The 22,402-nt window shown below is 43.1% G+C and overlaps 1 protein-coding gene across 1 annotated transcript in view; it reads right to left on the reverse strand.

Moving 5' to 3' along the window:
- Window positions 1-22,155, reverse strand: part of NPHS1 (NPHS1 adhesion molecule, nephrin) — a 45,811-nt gene extending 23,656 nt beyond the window's left edge. Inside the window, exons 1-16 of the mRNA XM_089479156.1 lie at window positions 22,095-22,155; window positions 21,015-21,215; window positions 19,936-20,058; window positions 19,245-19,376; window positions 15,937-16,018; window positions 15,039-15,142; window positions 14,006-14,124; window positions 11,123-11,294; window positions 10,443-10,600; window positions 10,170-10,311; window positions 9,927-10,051; window positions 8,993-9,094; window positions 7,469-7,640; window positions 5,379-5,508; window positions 2,157-2,329; window positions 113-253 (exon numbers count right to left, since the gene is read on the reverse strand). Coding sequence (XP_089335282.1) covers window positions 113-253; window positions 2,157-2,329; window positions 5,379-5,508; window positions 7,469-7,640; window positions 8,993-9,094; window positions 9,927-10,051; window positions 10,170-10,311; window positions 10,443-10,600; window positions 11,123-11,294; window positions 14,006-14,124; window positions 15,039-15,142; window positions 15,937-16,018; window positions 19,245-19,376; window positions 19,936-20,058; window positions 21,015-21,215; window positions 22,095-22,155 — 2,137 coding nt within the window. The remainder of the gene's footprint in view (window positions 1-112; window positions 254-2,156; window positions 2,330-5,378; window positions 5,509-7,468; window positions 7,641-8,992; window positions 9,095-9,926; window positions 10,052-10,169; window positions 10,312-10,442; window positions 10,601-11,122; window positions 11,295-14,005; window positions 14,125-15,038; window positions 15,143-15,936; window positions 16,019-19,244; window positions 19,377-19,935; window positions 20,059-21,014; window positions 21,216-22,094) is intronic.
- Window positions 22,156-22,402: the final 247 nt, after the last annotated feature.

Consider the following 22,402-nt stretch of genomic DNA (forward strand, 5'->3'; position numbering starts at 1 on the left):
TTATTATTGCTGCTGTTTTCTCCATCCCTGTAATAAACCTTAACAACAGCTACATTCTAGGTCCAGCCCAACCCTTGAAAACATTAGTAATGCTGCATCTTGTAGGACTCACCTGTCAAGAGCACCTCTCCCAGGAAGCTCCAGCGATAAGTGATCTCAGGAGGGCTGGCAGAGACCAGCAGGGGCAACTGGACAGCTCCCTGTTCCACAGCTTGCACTATGTGGGGCTGCTCACTGGAGAACTCCGGTGGAACTGCATACAAAAAAAGTAAATTATCTTCCACTGATCCCCCTTCTGTTCCTTGGAGTCCATCAGTACCTTGCTATGGGAAAATGGCAGGTTGGTGTTGGGGGATTTCAAAGAGCAGAGGAACCATCAGACCAGAATTTCAAGCAATGTATTGGAATCATACAATCCTAGAGTTGGAAGAGACCACCAGGGCCATCCAGTCCAACCTCCTGCCATGCAGGAATACACAGTCAAAGCAGCCTTGACAGATGACCATCCAGCCTCCATTGAAAAACCTCCAAAGAAGGAGACTCAACCATTCTCCAAGGCAGTGTGATGGAACAGCTCTCACTGTCAGGAACTTCTTTCTGATGTTGATGTTGAAACTCTTTTCCTGTCGTTTTAATCCACTGCTATTATCTGGAGCTGCAGAAAGCAAGCTCCAGCAGAAAACAAGCAGAAAATAAGCTCCATCCTCAGTAATTGTTGTAATAGAGCCAAGGTTCACAGGATGATGCAACCAAGAATCTTTCCTTTGCAGATAATTATGTCATCTGCACTCCCCTTAGAGTTCCCTTTTCTCTCTGAATTTAAATAGAACACTCTAAGTAGATGAAAGGATAGATTTTTCCCAGCCGCACAACATTGTTCTGAGCTGACTCTGTTGTAAATACAAAGTATTTCCTTGTGACTTGTTTCTGAATGAGTAATTATGCCCTAGTAGCTTTTTAAAAGACCCAATCCTGGGGGAGATAAGAAATAATAGAACTGGTTTGTTAATATTGATCATGCTATCTTTCCACAGCTAGAAAAGCACAGAGAGTGTGACACTTGGGCAAAGACCTTTTGATGTAACTCTGTCCTAGGTTTCCCTTGCAAGTCCATTGATAGGTATCAATGCTTGATAGGTATCAATTCAACTGCTTGAATTGTTGGATTGTTCTAAAATACTAGGTGCTGGGAGACAATGTAAGAGAAGACTGAATCATTTATTCCTTTCTTGTGGATTTCCAGAACTATCTGGTTAGCCACTGGTTGGTTTAGGGAACTAAACAATCTTTAACATACTAATTTGGGCACACTACAGTAACTAAGCAAGGTCAAGCCTGGTCAATACTTGAACCAGAGAGGACCAGGGAATAGTGGGGACCTCCAAGAAAAGCTAGGAAAGGGTCCTGTCTGAAATCTTGGAAAGTCATTTTCAATCAGAGCTAGGAATACTGACCCAGATGGACCAAAAGTTCTGACCTGGTATATATGTGTCAGAACCATGCATGCATGGATTCTGTCAGAGTTCTGAATATGTGATTAATAGCTGGAGGAGGGTTGCTTTTTCAATTAATAAAATATGTTATATGCTTGCTTGCTTGCTTGGGGGCTGATGGGTAGGTTAATAGGTACTGTGGCTTATGGGTAATCAGATAGCTAGTTGGCAAAGGGGTGATGGGATGTGTACAGATGGCTAGGATAGTTTTGGGAATGATAGGTCTGGAATGTGTGAGATGTGGGCTGCATCAGTGTCTGGTAGTAACAGAAGGAGATGGAGAATGGAAATGCCTGAGTCTGAGTGAGACAGAGTTGGTGAGAAGGTTTGGGATTGAGGCTGGCTGGTAGGGGGGACTAAGCTGTGAGAATTGGAGGTGGGTGCTAGTTTTGGCACCGAATGGGGTTGGGGTGGAGTTTGGATTTTGCGGGTTTTAATATACTGTTTGGTTTTTTTGGGGGGAGGGGGAAGTTTCGGCTTAAATGCTGACTGGTGAATTCCTGACTATGTGTATTCAATAAAGTTCTTTGCTGTTTCAAAATCCTGGACTCTTTTGATGCACATTGGTTCTGCGTTTACTCAAGTTTGACAATATGGCAGTTTGCTGTGTTTCTTTGTGCCCTCAATGGTGTGATCTGATCTTGAAGGATTCCTCTTACTTACACAGGACAGTGAACTGGTAAAAGGAATTCACACCCTCAGAGAGGACTGAGCTGTATGCATGGCATTCCACTCTCTTCCCATGATCTGCAGATGATACCCTCAGAGCTACTCTCCCAGAAGCAGAGAAACCTCCATACTCTGCTTTCTTCTGTCCTAAATTAGTTGCATCCAACCTGAAAGAAAAAAAACAAGAGCCACAACAATGAAGTTTGACAATTGTGCAGTGATGATAGAAGAGGTTCGTGTAAATTGCCTGAGGAATCCTTATGTATAATGGTTCAAGGCTAAGAAGATGGCAGTTTATGTCTCTCCAGAAGTTGCTGCACTGAAACTCTCATTAGCTTCAGTTATCTCATCTAATAGTGAGGGATTAAGGGAGCTTTAGTACAACAACCTCTTCATGCCACAGATCTCTCACACCTTGGTGAGAGTGCTGGACAAAGATTTAGGAGATCAGAGAGATCAGAGATCATGGCATCGCTTGGCCATGAAGTTCATTGGGCCTCTCTCTCTCTCTCTCTCTCTCTCAAACACACACACACACACACGACCTCTCTATCCATATGTATGTATGCACCATACATCCTAACTTACAGAGGTATTAGAAAGACAAAATGGCAGGAAGAACAATATATGGTTATTTGCACTCTCTGGAGGAAAAACAGGCTGTCCATACGATAAATAAAAACATTCCCAGAACTTGCTAAGATAAGCCAATACAGTGGAGCCTTGTTATACTCTGGGGTTTGGTTCCAAGGTCCCCCGTGTATAACAAAATCCGTGTATACTCAAGTCCCATTAAATATAATGACATAGCAAAATGGTGTCCCTTATAAAAAATGGAAAATCAAGGTTAGATATTTGAAATTTATACTTTTTTTTGAACATTTTCAAACTGTGTATGCTTGAATCTGTGTATAAAAAATCCATGTATAAGTAAGACTGTCTTACTTCAATGGCCCAGGTATAGTTGCACATTCATGGCAAAGGTGGCAGGGAAATTAAAAGACCTGCTGGATGACAGCTTCATCACTTAATCTCTTAAACTATGCTACCTCCACAGAAAACAAATCATGTACTGTCAGAAGCTGCATATGCTTTTTTTCCTGTCATAATGTAATAAGGAAATACATAGTTGTGATCATACATTTTAAATGTTTTAACACTGTGCTCTAGAACTATGAATGTATTCCAGGTGCTGGAATAAGACAAGAAATTGAGACAGTAACAACAACAAAAAGAGTGGTGTGGGAATAAGCAGAAATGTGTTTATTGTATTTCACCAATTAGAATGAAGCCTGCCCCATGTTTGAATTATGTGCCATTTACTTATATGGTGGTAATATTTGCTGGTCAGGTCTAACAATGAAAGTCAGCAGACAGGACCTGTAGTTTCTTAATAAATGCTTCTGGGTTTCTACTACTGTGCCTGAATTTCAGAACTAGGGAACCTAGCCAGATTTGACATATACTTCCACAGAAAACATATCATGAATACAGAATTTATTAATAAGACATATTCAGGGAGGGGGGTAAAATATTTGAAGAGTGACCTTTTTGGAATATACCACACCGAATCTCAATGGCTGTGCTAGCTAAGGGATTCTGAGAGTCTTAGGGGCTATACAGACAGGGTGAGGGCTGAGTATTCGCATGCTCCAAGTCCTTATGCTGGTTCCCGGGCACCATTTTGGCACACACCCTTCTAGACGGTGATTATCTAGATGGTGATGTACCTCCACTGCAGTTCCCAAATGGTGCAGCGTGGAAAGGGCATTATAACACTATGCCACAGTGCTTATGATGCCCCTTCCATGGAGCTGCTTGGGGCGGCTTCTTTTTGCTCCCGTTGCTGAGGCACCGACTCGGCAAAAAGGGGCGGCTGCATGCCGCCCATCTGTATAGCCCCATCACCCAAAACGTCACTTTTCTTGCTCTGTTCTTGGGATGTAGCCATAACTATTAACCATGATAAGGGAATAAAATTGCCACACATTTCTGAATAGCGACTATTGGAGAAAAGAACTGAGGAATATTTGTTGCCTTCCTGGCCCCTGTATGTAAGTTATTCCACAGGGACTGTTCAGTTGCTGTCAAGACCGAGATGATGCTTGGACTAGTTGGCACTCTGGACTGATCCGACTGTACAGTTCTTATGCTGTTATGAAAGCCTGTGCCTGGGGAGATCAGAGGCCTGTGGGGTCAGAAGTGAGGGACATTGATGGTGATATACAAAGACAACTGAGACTGGTAAGCTTTGGGAATGCTTTCATATTTGGTTATTTGTAGCAAACAGATTTTTTTATGACATTGAAGAGAGATACATTGTGGGGAGAGCCAGGATGTTGTAACGATTCGTGGGAAAAAGTGGGGTGGACAACACGCAGCTGACAAACTACACAGAGCTCAAGCCCCACACCCCAAAAATAGGCAACTGAAATTCAGCAGCAAACAAGAAATGCCATTAAAGTAAGTTAAAGATGCATGCTTTTAAATGGTTTTCCTATTTTTATTTCCAAAATCAACAGTACCCTAGGAAAACCCAATAAAAAACAGTATTTCCTACTTGTTTCATTAGCTTTTTAGTGTTTGCAGCTGAACTTTGGTGAGGTCATGGAGATGAAGGTGGCCCACAATGACTCTCATTGAAGAAGGATTGGCCCAGAGACTGACTTCTGAACTGAAGTATTGAACTGTAAGTTGGGAAACCCAGGTTCATGTTGCTATTGAACCATGAAACTCTAAGGTGATCTTTGAACCAATTACTTTCACCCATCATGGTTGCTGTGAGGATAAAGTGCAGGGAGAAAAGGCATGTAGACGCTCAAATTCACTGGAGGAGAGGCAGGATATTTGTTTGTTTGTTTGTTTGTTTTGTATCCCTCGCCTTTTGCCAAAATGCATATTCAAGGCAGGTAATGCACTTATTCAAATACAACTAATGTGCTTATGAAATGCATGCTTGTAACGTTTTACCAGCAGCCTCTTGTTTGTGACCATGGAATATATTGCACTAGCTTCTAACTGGTTCAAGGATAAGAGCAGTAGCCCACACCCAGAGAATTATCACACTGTAGGTAAGAGTAAGAAAAGTGGCAATACAAGTAGCAAAATATCTTACATGGACTGGCCCTGAAAAAATTGGGACAAGGGACTATGAAGGACAGAGGACAATAAATGAAGTTGGTGCAAAACTAGCCTTGAGTGAGCAGCTTCTCTTACTTCTTTCCATCTTTGATCCAGGTGAGAGTGGCAGGAGGGTTGCTGCTTCCCGACTTGCAGGTCAGGGTTACCAACTGGCCGCGTCTCAGTTCCTTGTCTGTAACTGTTATTGTTGCATGTAAAGGTGGGACTGAGGAAAAAGGCAGAGGTGAGGAATTAGCAGGCTACTAGGAATCAAATTTCATTGTCATGCTGCTCCCAACTCTCCCTTCACAGTCGTTCTATTTTCATCCCCTGTGGTTTTAATGGAGCTGAACTTAACAATGATGGGAGCTGGGAGGAAATGTGGGGCACAGCCGTTCAGGACTATACCATTTCACAAATACAAAGGAGAGAAATCACTTGATCATATGCTTCACTCATACCATAAACTTGCTGCATGTCAAAAGCCAGCATAGCAGGAGGAAAGTTTCTACACTGAAGTCTTGCTGTGACATGCTAGCTTTCCATGCAGAGCATCCTAAACTGGGGCCTTCTAAAGCACACAGGTCAAGCTCAATAACCCCTCCTAGTTTACAGGGAGACAGGACCAAGGACAGCTCATAATGAATGTGCAAAGCTAAACACAAGGCACTCCCAGGAGCTAATGATGAACTTTCAGCAGCTCTTACACTACAGTGTTACAGCACTATGATTCTTCTTTAACTGCCAAAGCTATATCCTATGGAATCATAGGGTTTATAGTTTGGTGAGTCTCTAGAACTTTCTGGCTAAGAATTATTTCCCTAAGTGGCAAATTTCAGGATTCTATAACAGTTAAAGAAGAACCATGGCAGTTAAAGAGAAATCATTGTGCCATAGTTTTGTAGTGTGAAAGAGTCCCAGGCTGCAGTTTCAGGCTTTATCCCTTTGTTGGTGGCATTGAAAGAAAGCATATACTCTTTCACAACTTTCTGTACTACTAGCAGTAATAGACAAGTGTCCTCTTGTGTAGCTAGGATTTATTGGAGGAGATCTCTATCAGGGCAAAGCTTGTAGAACATATAAAGTGGAAGGACTAAAGGACATGCCAAGGTCACACATGAAAACAGTCTGCCCTTGCCTTATATGGGGGATCTGTTCCAGACCCCCCCCCCCCCCCGCGTAAGGCAAAAAGTGTGTATGCTCCAGCCCCATTAGATATAATGGGGCTTGTGCATGTCACACACCATAGGTACGTGCACCATTTGCCCATTCTCCTGACAGCTTCCGCATAAGCTGGAAGCCACCTATAGTGAGCCCATGTATGGTACGGGCTCACTGTAACAGGCAAAGAATACAGAAACCGACCAAAGGAAGACTGTACTGTCGAAGAAAGACTCAAGTAGAACAAGAAATCATCTTATTTTACTTCTTGTCCAGGAGAATCCAAGGGTCAGCCTGGGTTGGGCAGCATCAGTCTAGGTCTTGGGGTCCATTCTAAACTGGGGATGGACAACTACAGAGGCTGCATTCGTCTCATTTTCCACATAATCCCAAAGCCTACAGGCCTCATCCATCCATTTTTTCAAATGGGAATTTGCCAGTCAGTTTTATTGAAAACAGCTTTACCCACTCAAAAAGATCTAGGGAAGGCAAAATAGTTTTTCAAATAGAAAAGTGCCTCCCCTGTGGTCTGGGAGCATGTTTCTCCACTTGGCACTTGAATTTGGGGAGATGGATAGGGCATGAGGGCACTAAAGGCTTGGCAAGTTGAACAATTTTCACCTTCTGATCCAGACCGTTGGAACTACTGGGCAGTCACATATGCAGCCTGCAGCTATCCACTCAGTTTCCAACTGCTTCTGACTTCTTCAGGGGAAAAGGAGGACAGAACTATTTCTTCAAGGTGTGTACTTGGAAGTACCACTGGTTCCTGGAATTCCCTGCCCATGGGAGTATATGATGAGAAGTAACATCTGAAATTTTCTCCAGGGATGGCCCTTACACCCACTTTTTTAGTCCTCCCCTCCTATGACAGGAGGAGGCCCAAATCCTGGATCATTATATGTAGGTTTTGACATGGAGTCAAAAGCATATAGCTCCCACCTTCACTCTGAAATGGGATGGTTCTCAGAGGGCTGCACCTGATGCTTTTTCTGAACCTTTGGATTGCATGTGTTGAGGCTTACACTGGACATTCAGAAGAGTATATGCAGTGAGTGCTGGGGTTCTGGAAACACCAGTAGCATTGCAGCGGTAGGTAGCCATGTTGTCACTGGGAGTAAGGGTCAGGATCAGCTCCCTGGAAACAATATTCCCCGATGTCCTTGAGGTTATTCCATCCCTTACTGTTTTGATATCCTGGAGAAGTAATGCAAATGGTGGTGAAGGTAAGAAAGAGGCAGCAATCCACTTCAGACCTTCTATGCATGTGGTGGCGAATCTATGGCACATGTGCCCTCTCTGGCACAAGAAGCCATTTTAGAGGGCATGCAGAGAGAGGGGAGGGCAGGGAAGAGGAGGAACAGGTGCACACCTATTCTTCCTATTCTCTCTACCCTCCCAGGCCTTTTGCTGTCTCCAGGGAAGTCCTGGTCCCGGAAGTCCCACTTCTTTGAGTTTGAGCACTCAGTCCCTAAAAGGTTTGCCATCTCTGTGAATCTATGCCTGGATCTAGGAAACCAGGATAAAGAAGAGGACAACAAGGCTGGCTATATGACAAGGGTGATAAAAGGGCACTTCACTAACAGTTCCATTGCAAAATCACATCATCCCTGGGAGAAGTCCTCTTAAGAGCACTTTCTGGCCAAACAAAGCATCATGATGGACACATGACACAGATAGAATATAAAAGAATATATAGCCCTACAAATGCCAAAGTTTTTCTAATACAAAATTAATACATTGTAATGCAACCAGAAAGGATGTAACCATTGAACATGGCCGCATCACATACCACAAAGAAGCATTATCTGAATTGCAATGCCAACATTTAGTAAAAGTAGAGAACTAAATTTAACTAGAATTTAACTGATGGCCAATGTTATTGGATTGTGCATGTTTTTAATGTTGCTGAAAAACTCTATGGATGGCAAATTTACCATCTATCATTCAAGGGTGAGAAGATCTTACTGCTTTAGAACTTCCAAAAATGTGGTTTTGGAAATATGCTCTGCTTATATTAATGTATATGCCTAGTACAGTTTTTCCCTTTTCCTTTTTTCATCTCTCACTTCTTTCCTTTCTTTGCTAGTATACCTCTGAACATCTAAGATTTTTCTTTTTAAAAGATGGAGAGATTGCTAGGGCACACACAGTAGAATGCAGTTTGCCTATGGCATGGATGTACTGTTTTGAGAGGCCCAAGGCATTTGGGGGTGGCGGTAGAGATGCTAGAAACTCATTTATTCAGACTACATAGCTGGGAAATCAGTACAATTCATTTGCTTTCAGGGATCAGAAGACATTACGAAAGAGTTCGACAACCAGTAGCATACAGAAAAGCCACATCTGCAGGGTATGTCTTGTTTCAAAAACTTGCAGATTACATTTGACTGAAAGCAGCCCTATGTATGTACATAGACAACCTATCAGGGAAAGTTCCTTGTGTAGTACAGATGGAGCTTTGGCCTCCTGTGTGCTTCCACACCTATTGCATGTTTTCTTGCTCCTTTCCCTAAGCCAGTACTAGCAGTCACTCACACCTTACTCACCTTCTTGCCCAGGCAAGGCTGCAGCAGTCCACTCTGCCTAGGAGACAGCTGTCCTTGCTGCCCACACATTCCTGTGGCTCCTCCCAAGTGTGTACAGGTCACCTCCAGGGTAGAAAAACACAGCATGTGTTCTAATGCAAAAACTGCATATATAAAGCTTGAAGGGCATGTTGAGGGAAAGAGTCATAGAGTCATAGAATCATAGAAGTGTAGAGTTGGAAGAGACCACAAGGGCCATCTAGTCCAACCCCCTGCCATGCAGGAACTCTCTATCAAAGCATCCCCAACAGATGCTGACAGTCATACTGCCCCTGCCTGTGGTTCACTTTCTACACTCAGGATTTTTATTTTACTCAACCAGGCTCCAAGATAATTGTCTGGAGGGAGAACAAACTATAGGGAGATAAACCATAGTAATCTTTCACTTGTAGATTCCTTTTGCTCTTTAAAGTTGGAGGCTGCTGCCTTGCTTTAGTGGTAATTGGGGTCAATCTGCACTTTCAAGGGGCACATTTAGTTTGACCCTGAGTATTCAAAGGTTTGCTGGGATTGTTCAACTACCTTATGCCTTCACCTCCCTTTGAAATGGAACATAGTTATCAGCCATAAAGTAACACAGGAATGAGAATCATGCAGCCCTTCAGATGCAGTTGGACTGCAACTCCCAGCACTCCTCACCACTGGATATGGTTGCTGGGAACTGAAGTCCAAGAACATCTGGAAGGCCACATTATACCCTTCTCTGCAACAACACAAAATGAGGAGGCTTCTTCCAGGAAGGGCAAGGTCCTCCATGCAAGTGCTTGAGATAGGAAATAAACTGGAGCACCTAACCCAGCTGCCATTACAGAATCTTAGGAACATGCTTGAGTTCCAGTTCCAGGGTTTTTGCTATCAATAAAGTAGGCAAAGCAGGCCAAGGGAAGATAGGCACCTTGTACCACTCGAGACGAGGTGAAGGGTTCCCGCCGCTAGCAAAACAGGTGAGCTTGACTTCAGTGCCAGCTCGAAAGCACGTTTCCAGAGGTGGCACATCAATCCAGATTTTCTGAGGTGGATCTGAACAAAAAGTAAAGAAGGTAAAGGAGGAAATACATTAGCAGAAAGTGTTCAAAACATGTCAAAATACCCACTGTTGTTGCTCCTACTACCTTACCCACCCTATCCTCATACTCACACATTACTCTGAGGGTCACACTTGCAGTTTTGGTGTACACAATGGCTTCGTTGAAGGCCTCACAGATCAAGGATAGACCATTGTCTTCTCGGTGCACTACATGTGTCAGATTCGATACTGTAATCATCCCTCCATGAGCTGCCTGCAAGAGGAAAGCAATCTTCACTGAGTGATTCTCATTTTGCCAAGATGGAGAAAACACAGATCTAAAGTGTCTGTTCATACAGATATTGGGACTGAACAATTTTCTCACCCATCACTCATCTTGCTTACCTCTGAGTTGGTGACCTCGGTGGCATTAAGCTCCTTCCAGCCCAGCCACCAGCGCAGAAATACAGGAGGGTTGCTGGGAGAAGTAAAACAAGACAGAGAGATCTCCTTGTTCTCTTGGGTGCTGCTTGAGCCGATGATTTTCACCTGTTCAGGAGGAACTGCCATCCAGAAATACAGTGAGAAAGAGATCACTCACCCAGTACAAGACCCCCACTCCTATAAATGAGCCAGAGGTGCCAGTTTTCCCATAATCTACCGAGTGTCTTTCTCCCTCAATCCCTTCAATGAATAGTCTATCTTAAGGACATAGTGCTTCTGTGCATGTAAGCAAGGATGAAGGGAGTTTGACCCTAAACCTCTTTTGTGCACCCCAGGCTTGCCTGGATTCCTACTAAAAAGGTCACTATACTCACACAGAGACACACAACTAAAATTTGGGAGAAGGGATGCCTTAAAATGTGACCCATCTTTCCTGGAGGCCATGTGGAGGTGTTTAAAACAGACTATTAAGAAAAGTCCTCCTTCCTTTAAAAAACTGACGAAGCAATGGAAGCACCAGATATGGGGAAACAACTGGGAGAAGACTCTTTAGTGTAACCACAGTAGGAGGGATGTCAAGGAGAAGGACGTGGAAGACCTTCTCCTAGGTTTGTTTTTACAAGAAGTGTTCTGACACTTACAGACCACATTCAGGATAGTGCTGGCTTGCAGAGGAAATTGTAAGACTTGATTCAAGGCCTGGCAGCTCACTGTCGCCATGTTGTCTTCTGCTTTGATGCTGAAACTCAGAGAACTCCTGGACAATTGGTTGGCTTCGTCCGTCTCCCAGTTAGTGGAAATGACTTCGTCATTCTGTAAGGCAAAAGATGACCGAGATGCAAGGTGTCAAGCCTGAAAGGGATCTAGGAGTCCAAGTAGACCACAAGTTAAACATGAGTCAACAGTGCAATGCTGCAGCTAAAAAGACCAATGCAATTTTAGGCTGCATCAATAAAAGTATAGTGTCTAGATCGAGGGAAGTAATAGTGCCACTCTATTCTGCTTTGGTCAGGCCCCACCTGGAATATTATGTCTAGCTCTGGGCACCACAATTCAAAAAGGACATTGAGAAACTGGAGCGTGTCCAAAGGAAGGTGACTAAAATGGTGAAAGGTCTGGAAACCATGCCCTATGAGGAACGACTTAGGGAGCTGGGATGTTTACCCTGGAGAAGGGAAGGTTAAGAGGTGACATGATAGCCCTGTTTAAATATTTGAAGGGATGTCATATTGAGGAGGGAGCAAGCTTGTTTTCTTCTGTTCCAGAGAATAGGAGTTATGGGGGTAAAGGCTGTAGTAAAAGACATTTGGTGACACACATACACACACCTTCCTGGGTCCACCTCCTTGCCTCTGTCACAGCTAACCATTCATTTCCCCCTCAGTCTGGATGAATGCAAGGAAAACACTGACTGCCCTTGTTCCTTTATATTAACACTACTAGTGTGCATGGAAATAGTGACTAGGCTGCAAAAAACAGAGGAGGAGGAGATGGCACCCTAGGAAACTTTGGAGTCAGTAGTAGGCCTCCTTTCAGGGTGTGGATCTTGGCAAGTACCCAACAAGGTCGACCCTTGATGCCAGTCTGAGCCTTTGCTTCTCAGTTTTTACATTCCTGCTTCCTACATATGCTTCCTTTCTTGGGTCTCCCTCTCTCTTCCTTTCCGAATTGCAACTCCAGGCAGATTCTCAACAGTTCAAGCCACCCACACTTGGCTTCTTTCTTAATTATCGCCACCACCTCGGGTGAAACTCCGATCTAATGAAGTTAATCCAGAAGGAGTAGAAAAAAAGAGTTAAAGAAGTATTGCAGTACAAACAGAGTACCCCAACCAGCTCCAGAGATTACAAAGAGCCTTTGTTAAAGAATAACCAATAACTAAGATCTGCCTATGGGCTAACTGCAGCTGACGGAATCAAGCCCAAATTCTTATGATTTTATTGCACAAGAAGAAGCTGGAGTTGTATGTAACAAAAAGAAATGGATCTTTTGCCATGCAGGTTCCTCTGCCTTGGAATGACATGCCTTTACTGTTTTTTGTTCATTTGTTTGTTGTGTCATTTTTATTGTTTGGCTAGTGTTGAGCTTGGGCTTAGAGCACAGCAATATCTGGGTTTTAGTAAGAAATAAAGCTCTCTGGGTGATTTCATTCATATTCTCTCTCTCACTCTGACCAACCTACAAGTTGTCATGATGATGAAGTAGGAAAAAGGAAAGCCACATAGGTTGCCTTGATCTCAATGGAGAAAGATGTAACTAAATGATGGAATAAATGTAACTTGAGAATAAATAGATACAGTTTTGGTCATCATCGCCATAATCTTGGCTGTCTTTTTATGCTAACTGCTCCAAACTGCAGAAACAGAATTAACCCTACAGGTAATTCTAACAAAAATCTGCCAACAAATATGGGAGGAAATTTGGCCAAAAATTGGAAATGATCAATACACATCTCCATCCCTTAAAAAGGGAGACATAAAAGTGTGCAGTTAACTACAAGACCATTGCATTAAATTCCAATGCAAACAAAATCATATGCAAAATTCTGCATCAGAGACTCCTACCATAGAGAGCAATTCCAGGGGTACAAGCTGGGTTCAGTCAAGGAAGGGGGACTAGGGAGCATATTGTAAACATGGAGCACTCCAGGAAATTCCAGAAGAAAATCAGCATGTGTTCTGTGTGTGTTGCGGGCGTTCAAGATGTTTCCAACCTATAGCAACTCAAAGGTGAACCTATTATGGAGTTTTCTTGGCAAGATTTGTTTAAAGGAGGTTTACCATTGCCTTCCTCTGAGGCTGTGAGAGTGTGACTTGCCCAAGGGTCACCCAGTGGGTTTACATGGTTGAGCTGGGAATTGAACCCTGGTCTCCTGCGTCATAGTCTAATGTTCAGATCACTACGCAACACCGGATCTGTGCTTTATAGACTACAGCAAAGCATTTCACTGTATAGATCGTGAAAAACTATGGATTGATCTTAAAGAAATGGGTATACCTGTACACTTGATGCTCCTGATCCTCCTGTACAGGAATCTACCACCAGAACATAATATGGAGAAAAGGAATGGTTCCCAATTGGAAAAGGAATCAAACAAGGTTATATTCAACTTCCATGCAGAAAATATCATACACAGAGCAGGTCTAGATACAGAGGGAAGTGGAGTCAAGACCATTCCCACCCTCTGAAGTAGCCCATTCTACTACCAAATAGTAGTAGAGGTTATTCCTAATTTCTTGTAATTTTCAAACTTTACGCTATTGTATTATATTTAAATATACAATGATGTTCTTTGAGGATTGGAAAAAGCCACCTATGAGGATATTGAGATACACACACACAAACACCTTTTGCATAGACAACACAATAGAGCTCCTTTCTTTTCCCACGAAACACAGCAAGTGCAGCTTTGTGTTGTTCACACACCCTTTTGCCACAGCCCATAATCCCATTCTCTGCCTGCTTCTGACAAAAAACAGTTGGATCCTTGATCCTACCTAGCCTCCCCAAATTCTCTTGCTCACCTTCAGCCACTGCAGAGTGGCCAGTGGGTTCCCACTCAAAGAATGGCAGGTCAGTTTGAGTTCCTTGCCTGTTACTATAAGTTCATTATATCCTTCAATGTGGGGTGGCTGAGGAGGGACTGTCAAAGAAAGAAAGAAAATGTTTAAAATGAACCAGAATGTCTTGTACGACGCACACTCCAACTCCACCCCTATGCTGGCATGATGCTGTGCCCCACTCCATGGCGTGTGCCATCACAGTGCTCCCCAGGTGCTGCATCCAGATGATACAGATGCAGTGCCAAAGGAGCACCAAAAAGCTGCGGCTCCGGCCGCTATGGCACCCTTTCCGTGGTGCAAAAAGGAGCCACTTTTTGTGGCTCCTTTTTTGCGCTGCGGATAGGCCAGATTGGGGCTGCGGTGTGTGGTTGCTGTGGCCCCGATATGGCAAAGACAGAGGCGGCTGCAGGCCACTCTTTAGGGACAGTCTGTTCAGCCCCTCAGTCAACATCTTCCAAATGATAGAATAAAATTTGAAGCCATGCTGGGTGGGGGAATGGAATTGAGGCTTCTGCTTTGAATGGCAGACCCTACTGATCCACCAAGAAAATTAAACACACCCACACCCAAATAGACTGTCTACAAAGCAGTATTCACTCCTCTTTTTTAAGGTGATAAAAATAGTTCTCATTAAACTGACCAATATAGGTCATTTCCATCACATGCCTACCTGGTCTCTGTCACTCTTTTTTAAGAGCCTCAACCCCCATTTATTATCTTGCACTGCAAATTCCGCAGATTGATCTTGTCTGTTTGCTTTCTCTTCTGTGGAGTCTCTTGTTTCTTTTTCCTTTTATTACTAAATGCCCAGGGCGATCTCTCGCCTTTCTCCTCCACTTTCCACCCTCCCTTTTCTTCTCCTCATCCCACTTCCTTGTGTGTTTGTTTTTTATTAAGAGAGTAATAAAGAACTCTCCTTGGGCACTTAGATGCTGTTATAATGATGTTGCTGTAGCCCTGGTAAAGGTCTGACAAAGCATTTTGTTTGACTTACACAGGATGTTCATAGTGAAGCCAACCATCACTGGGATTAAAGCAACAGCATTAGAGGCTCTGCAGGTCAGCCGTCGCTTATTGTCCGAACTCCTGGGTGTGATCCTAAAAGAAAGCGGAGAATGAGTCTTGAGGAAGAATTCATTGCTGGTATTTGAAAAGTCACCGGAGCTATTTATTCCATTGGTTTAGTCATTTATTGTATTCTTGTTGCAAATTTGAGAAAAAATTACATCTGTGGACTACAACACTGAGAATATGACAAATAGTCTGGCCAGTGATAGTTTGCAGCGTGGGAAATGTTAACTGAGTACAGTTCTCAGAATTTCCCAGTTAACCTAGCTCAGTGATGGGGAACCTATGGCACGCGTGCCAGAGGTGGCACTCAGAGCCCTCTCTGTGGGCACATGTGCCATCGTCCCAGCACAGAGTTTGCCAGAGTTTGTTACTAGAAAGCCAGAGAGACATGGCACTTTGCAATAAATAAGTGGATTTTAGGTTGCAGTTTGGGCACTTGGTCTCGAAAAGGTTCACCATCACTGGCCTAGCTGGTGGCCTGGTTGGCTGGGGGATTCTGGTAGTTCCGGTCAAATAATCCATTTTTCCCAGGATCCCAGCTCTACTTATTGTCCTATTATATTTTTAATAGTCAATATGATGCACACTACCCAGAAGAATTTGATTAGTGGTCAGTTTAAAAATGGGAAGAAGGGGCAAAAAGTAGACAAGAATTCTGACACTCTGATCCTTTCCACACTTCTTGGTATTTTCTTCTTCCACTGACTGCTGTTTAAAATGATAGAAAGCAAATGGTCCAAACACAAGACATTTTGTTTCCAGAGACAAATGAAGTCCTATGTCCATCCCACAACTGAAATCCCCCTCCAAACTCTTCCCACCTCAGAGTAGCCTCGGTGCTGAAGAGTTTGTCTCCGGAACCAGGCTGGATGTAAGATGTCACATCTGTCAAATCTTTGTCACCTGCAGAGAAGGAGAAGTCGTTGAAGAGCTATGCAAATTCACTGATCAAAGCAACCTTCCAAATGGTGCCCTAGGTTTGGCCCCTTTCATTAGAGCAGTATGATTCTACTTCCACTTCCATGGTTCAAAAGACAATGAAGAAAATTTGAGACCACTTCAACTGCCCTGGTTCAATGGTAGGGAATTCTAGGAACTGTAGACATTTAGCCTTCTCTGAGAGAGCTCTACAGCCATGATAAACTACAGTTCCAAGGATTCCCTGGTACTTGGCCAGGGCAGTTAAAGCAGTCTCAGACTGGATTATTTCTGCAGTGTGTTTTCGATCCATGACTACATTTTATGAAAAAGTAGTTAGGCGAGACTAGAGCTCTAAAAACCTCAATTGGTGCAAAATGCAGCAGCCAGACTGGTCACCAGAACACATAGGTCAGACCACATAACACCAGTACTAAAATCACTCCACTGGCTGCCTATTAGTTTCCGGGTGCAGTACAAAGTGTTGGTCATTACCTTTAAAGTCCTACATGGCTTGGGCCCAAGTTACTTGAAGGAATGTCTCTCCCTGCATAATCTGCCCCACACTCTCAGAACAACTGGGAACTATTGGATTATCCAAAGACTAGACTAAGGACTTTATCACACTGGGTTAAAACGTTCCCTGCGTTTTAAAGCGTTCCTACAAATGGTGCCCTCTGGAACCCGATTGGAACGCGATGGGAATGCGCCGCGGCGGCAGCATTCCCTGTGCAGTAAAGTCGCATTCTGGGCCCCATCCAGTTCTCATCACGTTCCATGCGCAGTGCCGCTCGTGCACGTTAGAACGCACTGGGGAACGTTTTTACCCCAGTGCGATAAACTTCACTGTTAAACTTCTCACAGGGTATTTACTGCTATGGCTCCCAAATTGTGGAATGGCTTGTCGGAGGAGATCTGCCTTATTACCACCTTAGACGCCTTCAAGAAGGCACTCAAGACGGATTTCTTCTGGCAAGCCTACCCCCCTGATCTGCTATAACAATTATAAGAGGATACTTCATTTTGAGCATGTATTGAAATTAGATCTTGATATGGAATTTTTAGAGGATCGATCTATTGTGTTTTTTTAATTTTATGCAATTTAAATGAATTTTAACTGAATTGTAACTTTAAATTTTCTGTTGTACTCCCACCTTGATCTGCAGGTCAAGGGCTGCCATAAAGAGGAGGCGGCACACATGTTCTCTACTGCCTCAGAAGGTAAGAACCTAATGGTTTAAAATTACACAATAGCAGACTGTGACTGAACATTAGAAGGAACTTCTTAACAGTAAAAGTGGTTTGGCAATAGAACCAATTGCCTAAAGAGGTGGTGAAGTCTCCTTCTCTGAAATTCTTCAAAAAGAAACTGGACAGCTACCTGTTGGAAATGCTTTAGCTGAATATCCTGCATTAAGCAGAGTGTTGGACTCGATGGCTCAAGGCCACTTCTAATGCTATGATTCGATGTAGTGTCAAAAGGTCCAAATATGAAACAAGATTTTGATAATTAATTTTCGGCACTGATATTTTCTTGTATTTTTCCATATGAATATCATATACCAAGTTGTTACCCCAAGGTCTGGCCACTGTATCATTCCTCTTTTTCAATATCCAAGTTGACATGGCTCCACATGGAGGATGCTTAAGAGCACATATCCAGGGCAGATCAATCAAGATCAGAATCTGCATAATACTTTCATGAATAGTGATGGTGGGCGATAGACCAGACGTTTGCAAAAGAACAAAAGTCTGAGTATACTTTCCTCTGGAGGAGATAATCCATTGTCCAGAGACATTTACAGTGATTGTCCAGGCAATTCATTTTAATCCCAAAATGTGCTCCAGGATACATTTTGCCCTATAAATATGCCTGCTAAGGTACTTTCATTTTGGCCTTGTTTGAGATTCAGACAGACACTCTGTCAATATCTTGCTTGATTCCTCAACATTGCTGGCAGCTGCTGAGCCATTTCACATCACAGTGAAATGGAGCCCCACTTCTGGAATCAATACAGTATCACCTCCTGCGATCCCTTCAGTTGCTATCTCCTATTCCCTTTTATACCGTTTGTTCTTGTGAGTGTGCTTTTGTTTGAGTGGTGATTCCTTTCTACAAATAGAACTACATTTGGACCGCACATTCTGTTTCTTGGAACCAGTATGTACAGTTGTCCCACCAAATTCACTGGGGTTAATGCTGAAAGAACCTCATGAATGTGGGAAAACTGCAAATAAAAACCACTATTCTATTTAATAATAATAATAATAATAATAATAATAAATTTATTTCTACCCATCTCTCCAACAAGATCGAGGCAGCATACATCAGTAAAATCCATACAATACAACAGAATAAAATCCCACAATCCCCCTCCCTCCTTAACCCCAAATCAACAACAATAAGTGCAACATCACAATAACTATAAAAAATACAATTAAAATCATTAAAATGCTTGCTAAAACAAAAATAGGACAGTCAAGGGATAGTCAGTAGGATGGTCCATATCAGTGGGGTGACTGAGCCAATTATTTTGGGAAGGCCTGTTGGAAGAGATCCATCTTGACAGCATTTTTACAACTGTCAAGGTTGGTAGTATGTTGGATCTCCTCCAGCAGGCCACTCCATAATTTGGGAGAGGCAGAGGAAAAGGCCCTCTGGGTAACCGTGGCTATCCTAGTCTTTGTTGGCTGTGATATTGGGGACAGAATGGCACCTTGAGGGACGCCAGATTTAAGCTCCCTTTTAGAGGAGCAGCTGTCCCCAAACATCACCATCTAGAATCTGCCTGAGAGATAGGATAGAAACCACTGCAATGCAGTGCCCCTGACTTTTACCTGAGAGAACACTTCTCTAGGACTCTCCAGGTCCTCCAGTGCAACTCTGTGGTCAACATCTGCCAGGGGTCATGGTGGAGGACCTACAAATGCCTAGGGAAGTGTTTTCTCTAGGAACTTCTAGGATCTCCAGTACAACTCTATGGTCAACTTCTGGAAGAGTTGCACTGGGGAAAACTAGAGATTCCTAGACTGGCCTGTTTATGTGTAAATATTACAAAGACATGTTCAGTTTTCCATTCTACAAATGAAATCCTGCCTAGCAGCACAATGCAGCTCCAAAACATCTCTCACAGCTTAAGGGAAGTGGGACGCATGTGGCAAATCATTCCAGCTTCAGGAATGAATGAGGTGCTGGAAGCCATTCCCTTACCCATACTGAAGGCAATCTCAGCTGGAGGACGGGCATCATTCACTTGACAATGTACTGTGTATTCCATGCCAGCCACCCAAGTCACAGTGCCGTTGGCCTCATACTCCATAATGAGTAGTCTTTTAGGGGGAACTGTACAGAAAAGAAATACAGGGGAAATGTTGACTTGAGGGTTCTTTCCTCCCTTCACTTCTGAGTCAGAAGTACCTCCAGAAGTAATTTTCATATCTTAAAACCCTTGGTACAAATTATATAATCCCTGCCCACTCCCAGTGATGGGAAGTGGGTGAGTGAAGAAAGAGAGAGAGAAAGGGACTTTGGCAAAAAGAGAGAGAAAGAAGGTGAAAGAGAGAAAGAAAGAGGAAGGGGTAGCAGAAAGAAGGACAAGAAAAAGCAACAGAGAGAAAAAGAGAAGGGGCAGCCCACCAGCTTCAAATTTTGATCTCAATCTTCGCTGGCTTCTGCCCTCCCAGTGCCATCATGAGGCCCCTAACAGAGTATCAATGTTGGTCCTTGACGGAGAAAAGATTTTTCATGGGACAACAATTAGGCAAATCATCTGAGCTGGTCTAAAGGAGCTATGACTTATACTGAGCTGGTTTCGAGATAAATTTTGGAGGAGGAGAAAGTGGTACACACCTGATCAGGAGAGCAGCTGAGCAGCTCTCCACAGATTCTCTCTGGTACTTACTAAGCACAGTGAGTTGCACACTGCGGGAGATAATACCGCCACTTTTCTCTGAAGGTCCCACCTGGCATTCATATGAAGCATCATCATCCAGTTGACTCTGTATTACTTGCAAGTTATACTGGCCTAGAGCATCAAAAACAATTATTTATTAATTACATGTATATCCTGCCTTTTCTCTAACAATCTCTAGCAAACATTATTCTCCTCTTCCCTATTTTATTTATGGATTACATTTGTATCTAGTCTTTCTATTCATTGAGTTCAATAAGTATATATGGCTCTTTCCTGCATACTTGATTTCTACAATAACCTTGTCAAGTAGACTAGGTTGAGAAAGAGTAACTGACCTGAGATCACCAAGTGCATTTTATCGATCAGATCTCAGATTAGAGATCTCCTGAGTCCCTTTGTACCACTATACCAAGATGGCTCTTACCACAAGGACAAGCCTAAATATATGATATTAATTAAAGCAGCTGGCAACAAGAAGTCTGCAGGCTACATGAAGGGACCATGTCCTTCACTACTACCATTGAATTTGCCACTGGAGCACCTGCAGCGAAGAAGGTAAGGTATAACAAGGTCCACAAGGAGTGCACATCTTTTTTTCAGGCTGAATCACATCTAGAAGAACACTTAGGCTTAAAAACAAGGTGTATTCTCTGCCAATGCCTTGTTTCAAATTTACAATGGTAGTTGCCACTACAGGTGTAGTGGATATCAACTTAGTAACAGTAGGACATGTTCTTGCCATTGGGAATGTGGCTACCACTACCCCAGAATTGTCCCACTTCTGTCCTACCTGGTGGTTGTTGTTGCATTCCTTCAAATCATTTCTGACCTATGGCAAAAGCAAACTCTTGGCAATTTCTGTCCAGAGGTCACTTGCCTTTGCCTTTCTCTGAGGCTGAGAGAGTATGAACTGCTCAGTGGGTTTCCATGGCCAAGCAGGGATTCAAACCCTGTTCTCCCAGAATCCTAGCAACACTCAGGTCACTGAATCATACTGACTACACATCCCAACTGATAGCATTGACTAAACCACACCTTTCCTTCACTGAAAACAAATGATGGCTCACCTTTGTTAGGATCTCCCACCATGCTGTAGCGAGGGAACCGTGGAATGTTTTGATCAGGACCCAGCAAAAGCCCATCCTTCACCCACTGCACAATGCCAGAGGGGTTGTCCACCTCACACTTTAGTAGAGCTGTTCCCCCTTCATGAATGGTGATGTTATCTGGTTCCACCCGAAAGGCCTGCTGAAAGTTCTCTGCATGATCTTAGAGAGACCAAAACATGAATAACAATCACTCAGGGACTGTTTCTTTCCTCTACGTTCAGTACACACATACTGTACAAAGCTCTCAGTTTCTATTAAGCTGAAGTGAGCTTTAAAAACTGAGAAAAACAAAGAACAGTTGAAATTCCCAGGTTCAAAAGATATATCTGCTTCCTCATCAGAAGAGGCCCTGCTGCATCTCCTGCCAGTATTTGATGGGAACATAGAATGGGCCCGGGTCATTTTCTAGTTTGAGATAAAATGCCAAATAGCATACCCAACCCCTTATCTCAGTACTGAAGGCAAGCCAAATTATCATGGCCCAAGAGGCAAAAAATCCTATAAGCACATCTCTATGGGAGGAAAGATACAGTTGGCCATCTATATCCATGGAATTTTTTATCCACAGATTCAAGCATCCGCAGATTGAAAATGATCCCAAAAAATTAAATTCCAAAAAGCAAACCCTGATTTTGTCATTTTATATAAGGGACAGCATTTTACTATGCCATTGCATTTAATAGGACTTGAGGATCGATGGATTTTGATATCCAGGGGGGGGGGGGCTCCTGGAACTAAACCCCAGTGGATACTAAGGGACCTCTGTATAAGTAATTAACAGGTTCCTACTGTTTCACAGCACCCAGAACAGGCCTGTCATTAGATGGAATGAGGCAGCTTGCCCCAAGCAGTTGATTTGGGGTGTCAAGGCAGCAAATGGTCTTTAATTAATTAATTAATTAATGAAATTAATGCATTATTGTTATAGTTTTACTCTTAGGGAGAGAGCTTCGAGGAAACAGGATAAGATATGAGTAGTCTTTGAAAAGACAGAGCAGCAGTCAATTTATGTACTGTCCTTCAGTTAAACATTCTCACCTTTTCTGGCCAGCTCCAGGAGGAAACAGATGAGTAGGACATGCACACCTTGGGGCACCATTCCTACCTGCTGAAGCTCTGGGGGTAAACAATCAGAATTTTTGAATATTGAGAACTACATTCAATCATCAGACACAAGGCGGTGATTGTGGCAAATATGGGTGATAGCAAGTGATAGCAGGAGTAACCACTAGAACTCTTCTCCATTTGATCCAGTTGAGAATGTTGGGCATAAACATAACAGAAGATCAAATGTTAAGAACCTAAGAGGATGGGAGTTTCTAGACCCGTGATTCTCAAACTTGGTT

Source organism: Sceloporus occidentalis, unplaced genomic scaffold (assembly GCF_023333645.1).
Source record: "Sceloporus occidentalis isolate IW3139 unplaced genomic scaffold, rSceOcc1.0.p SCAF_13, whole genome shotgun sequence".
Classification (NCBI taxonomy): Eukaryota; Metazoa; Chordata; class Lepidosauria; order Squamata; family Phrynosomatidae; genus Sceloporus; species Sceloporus occidentalis.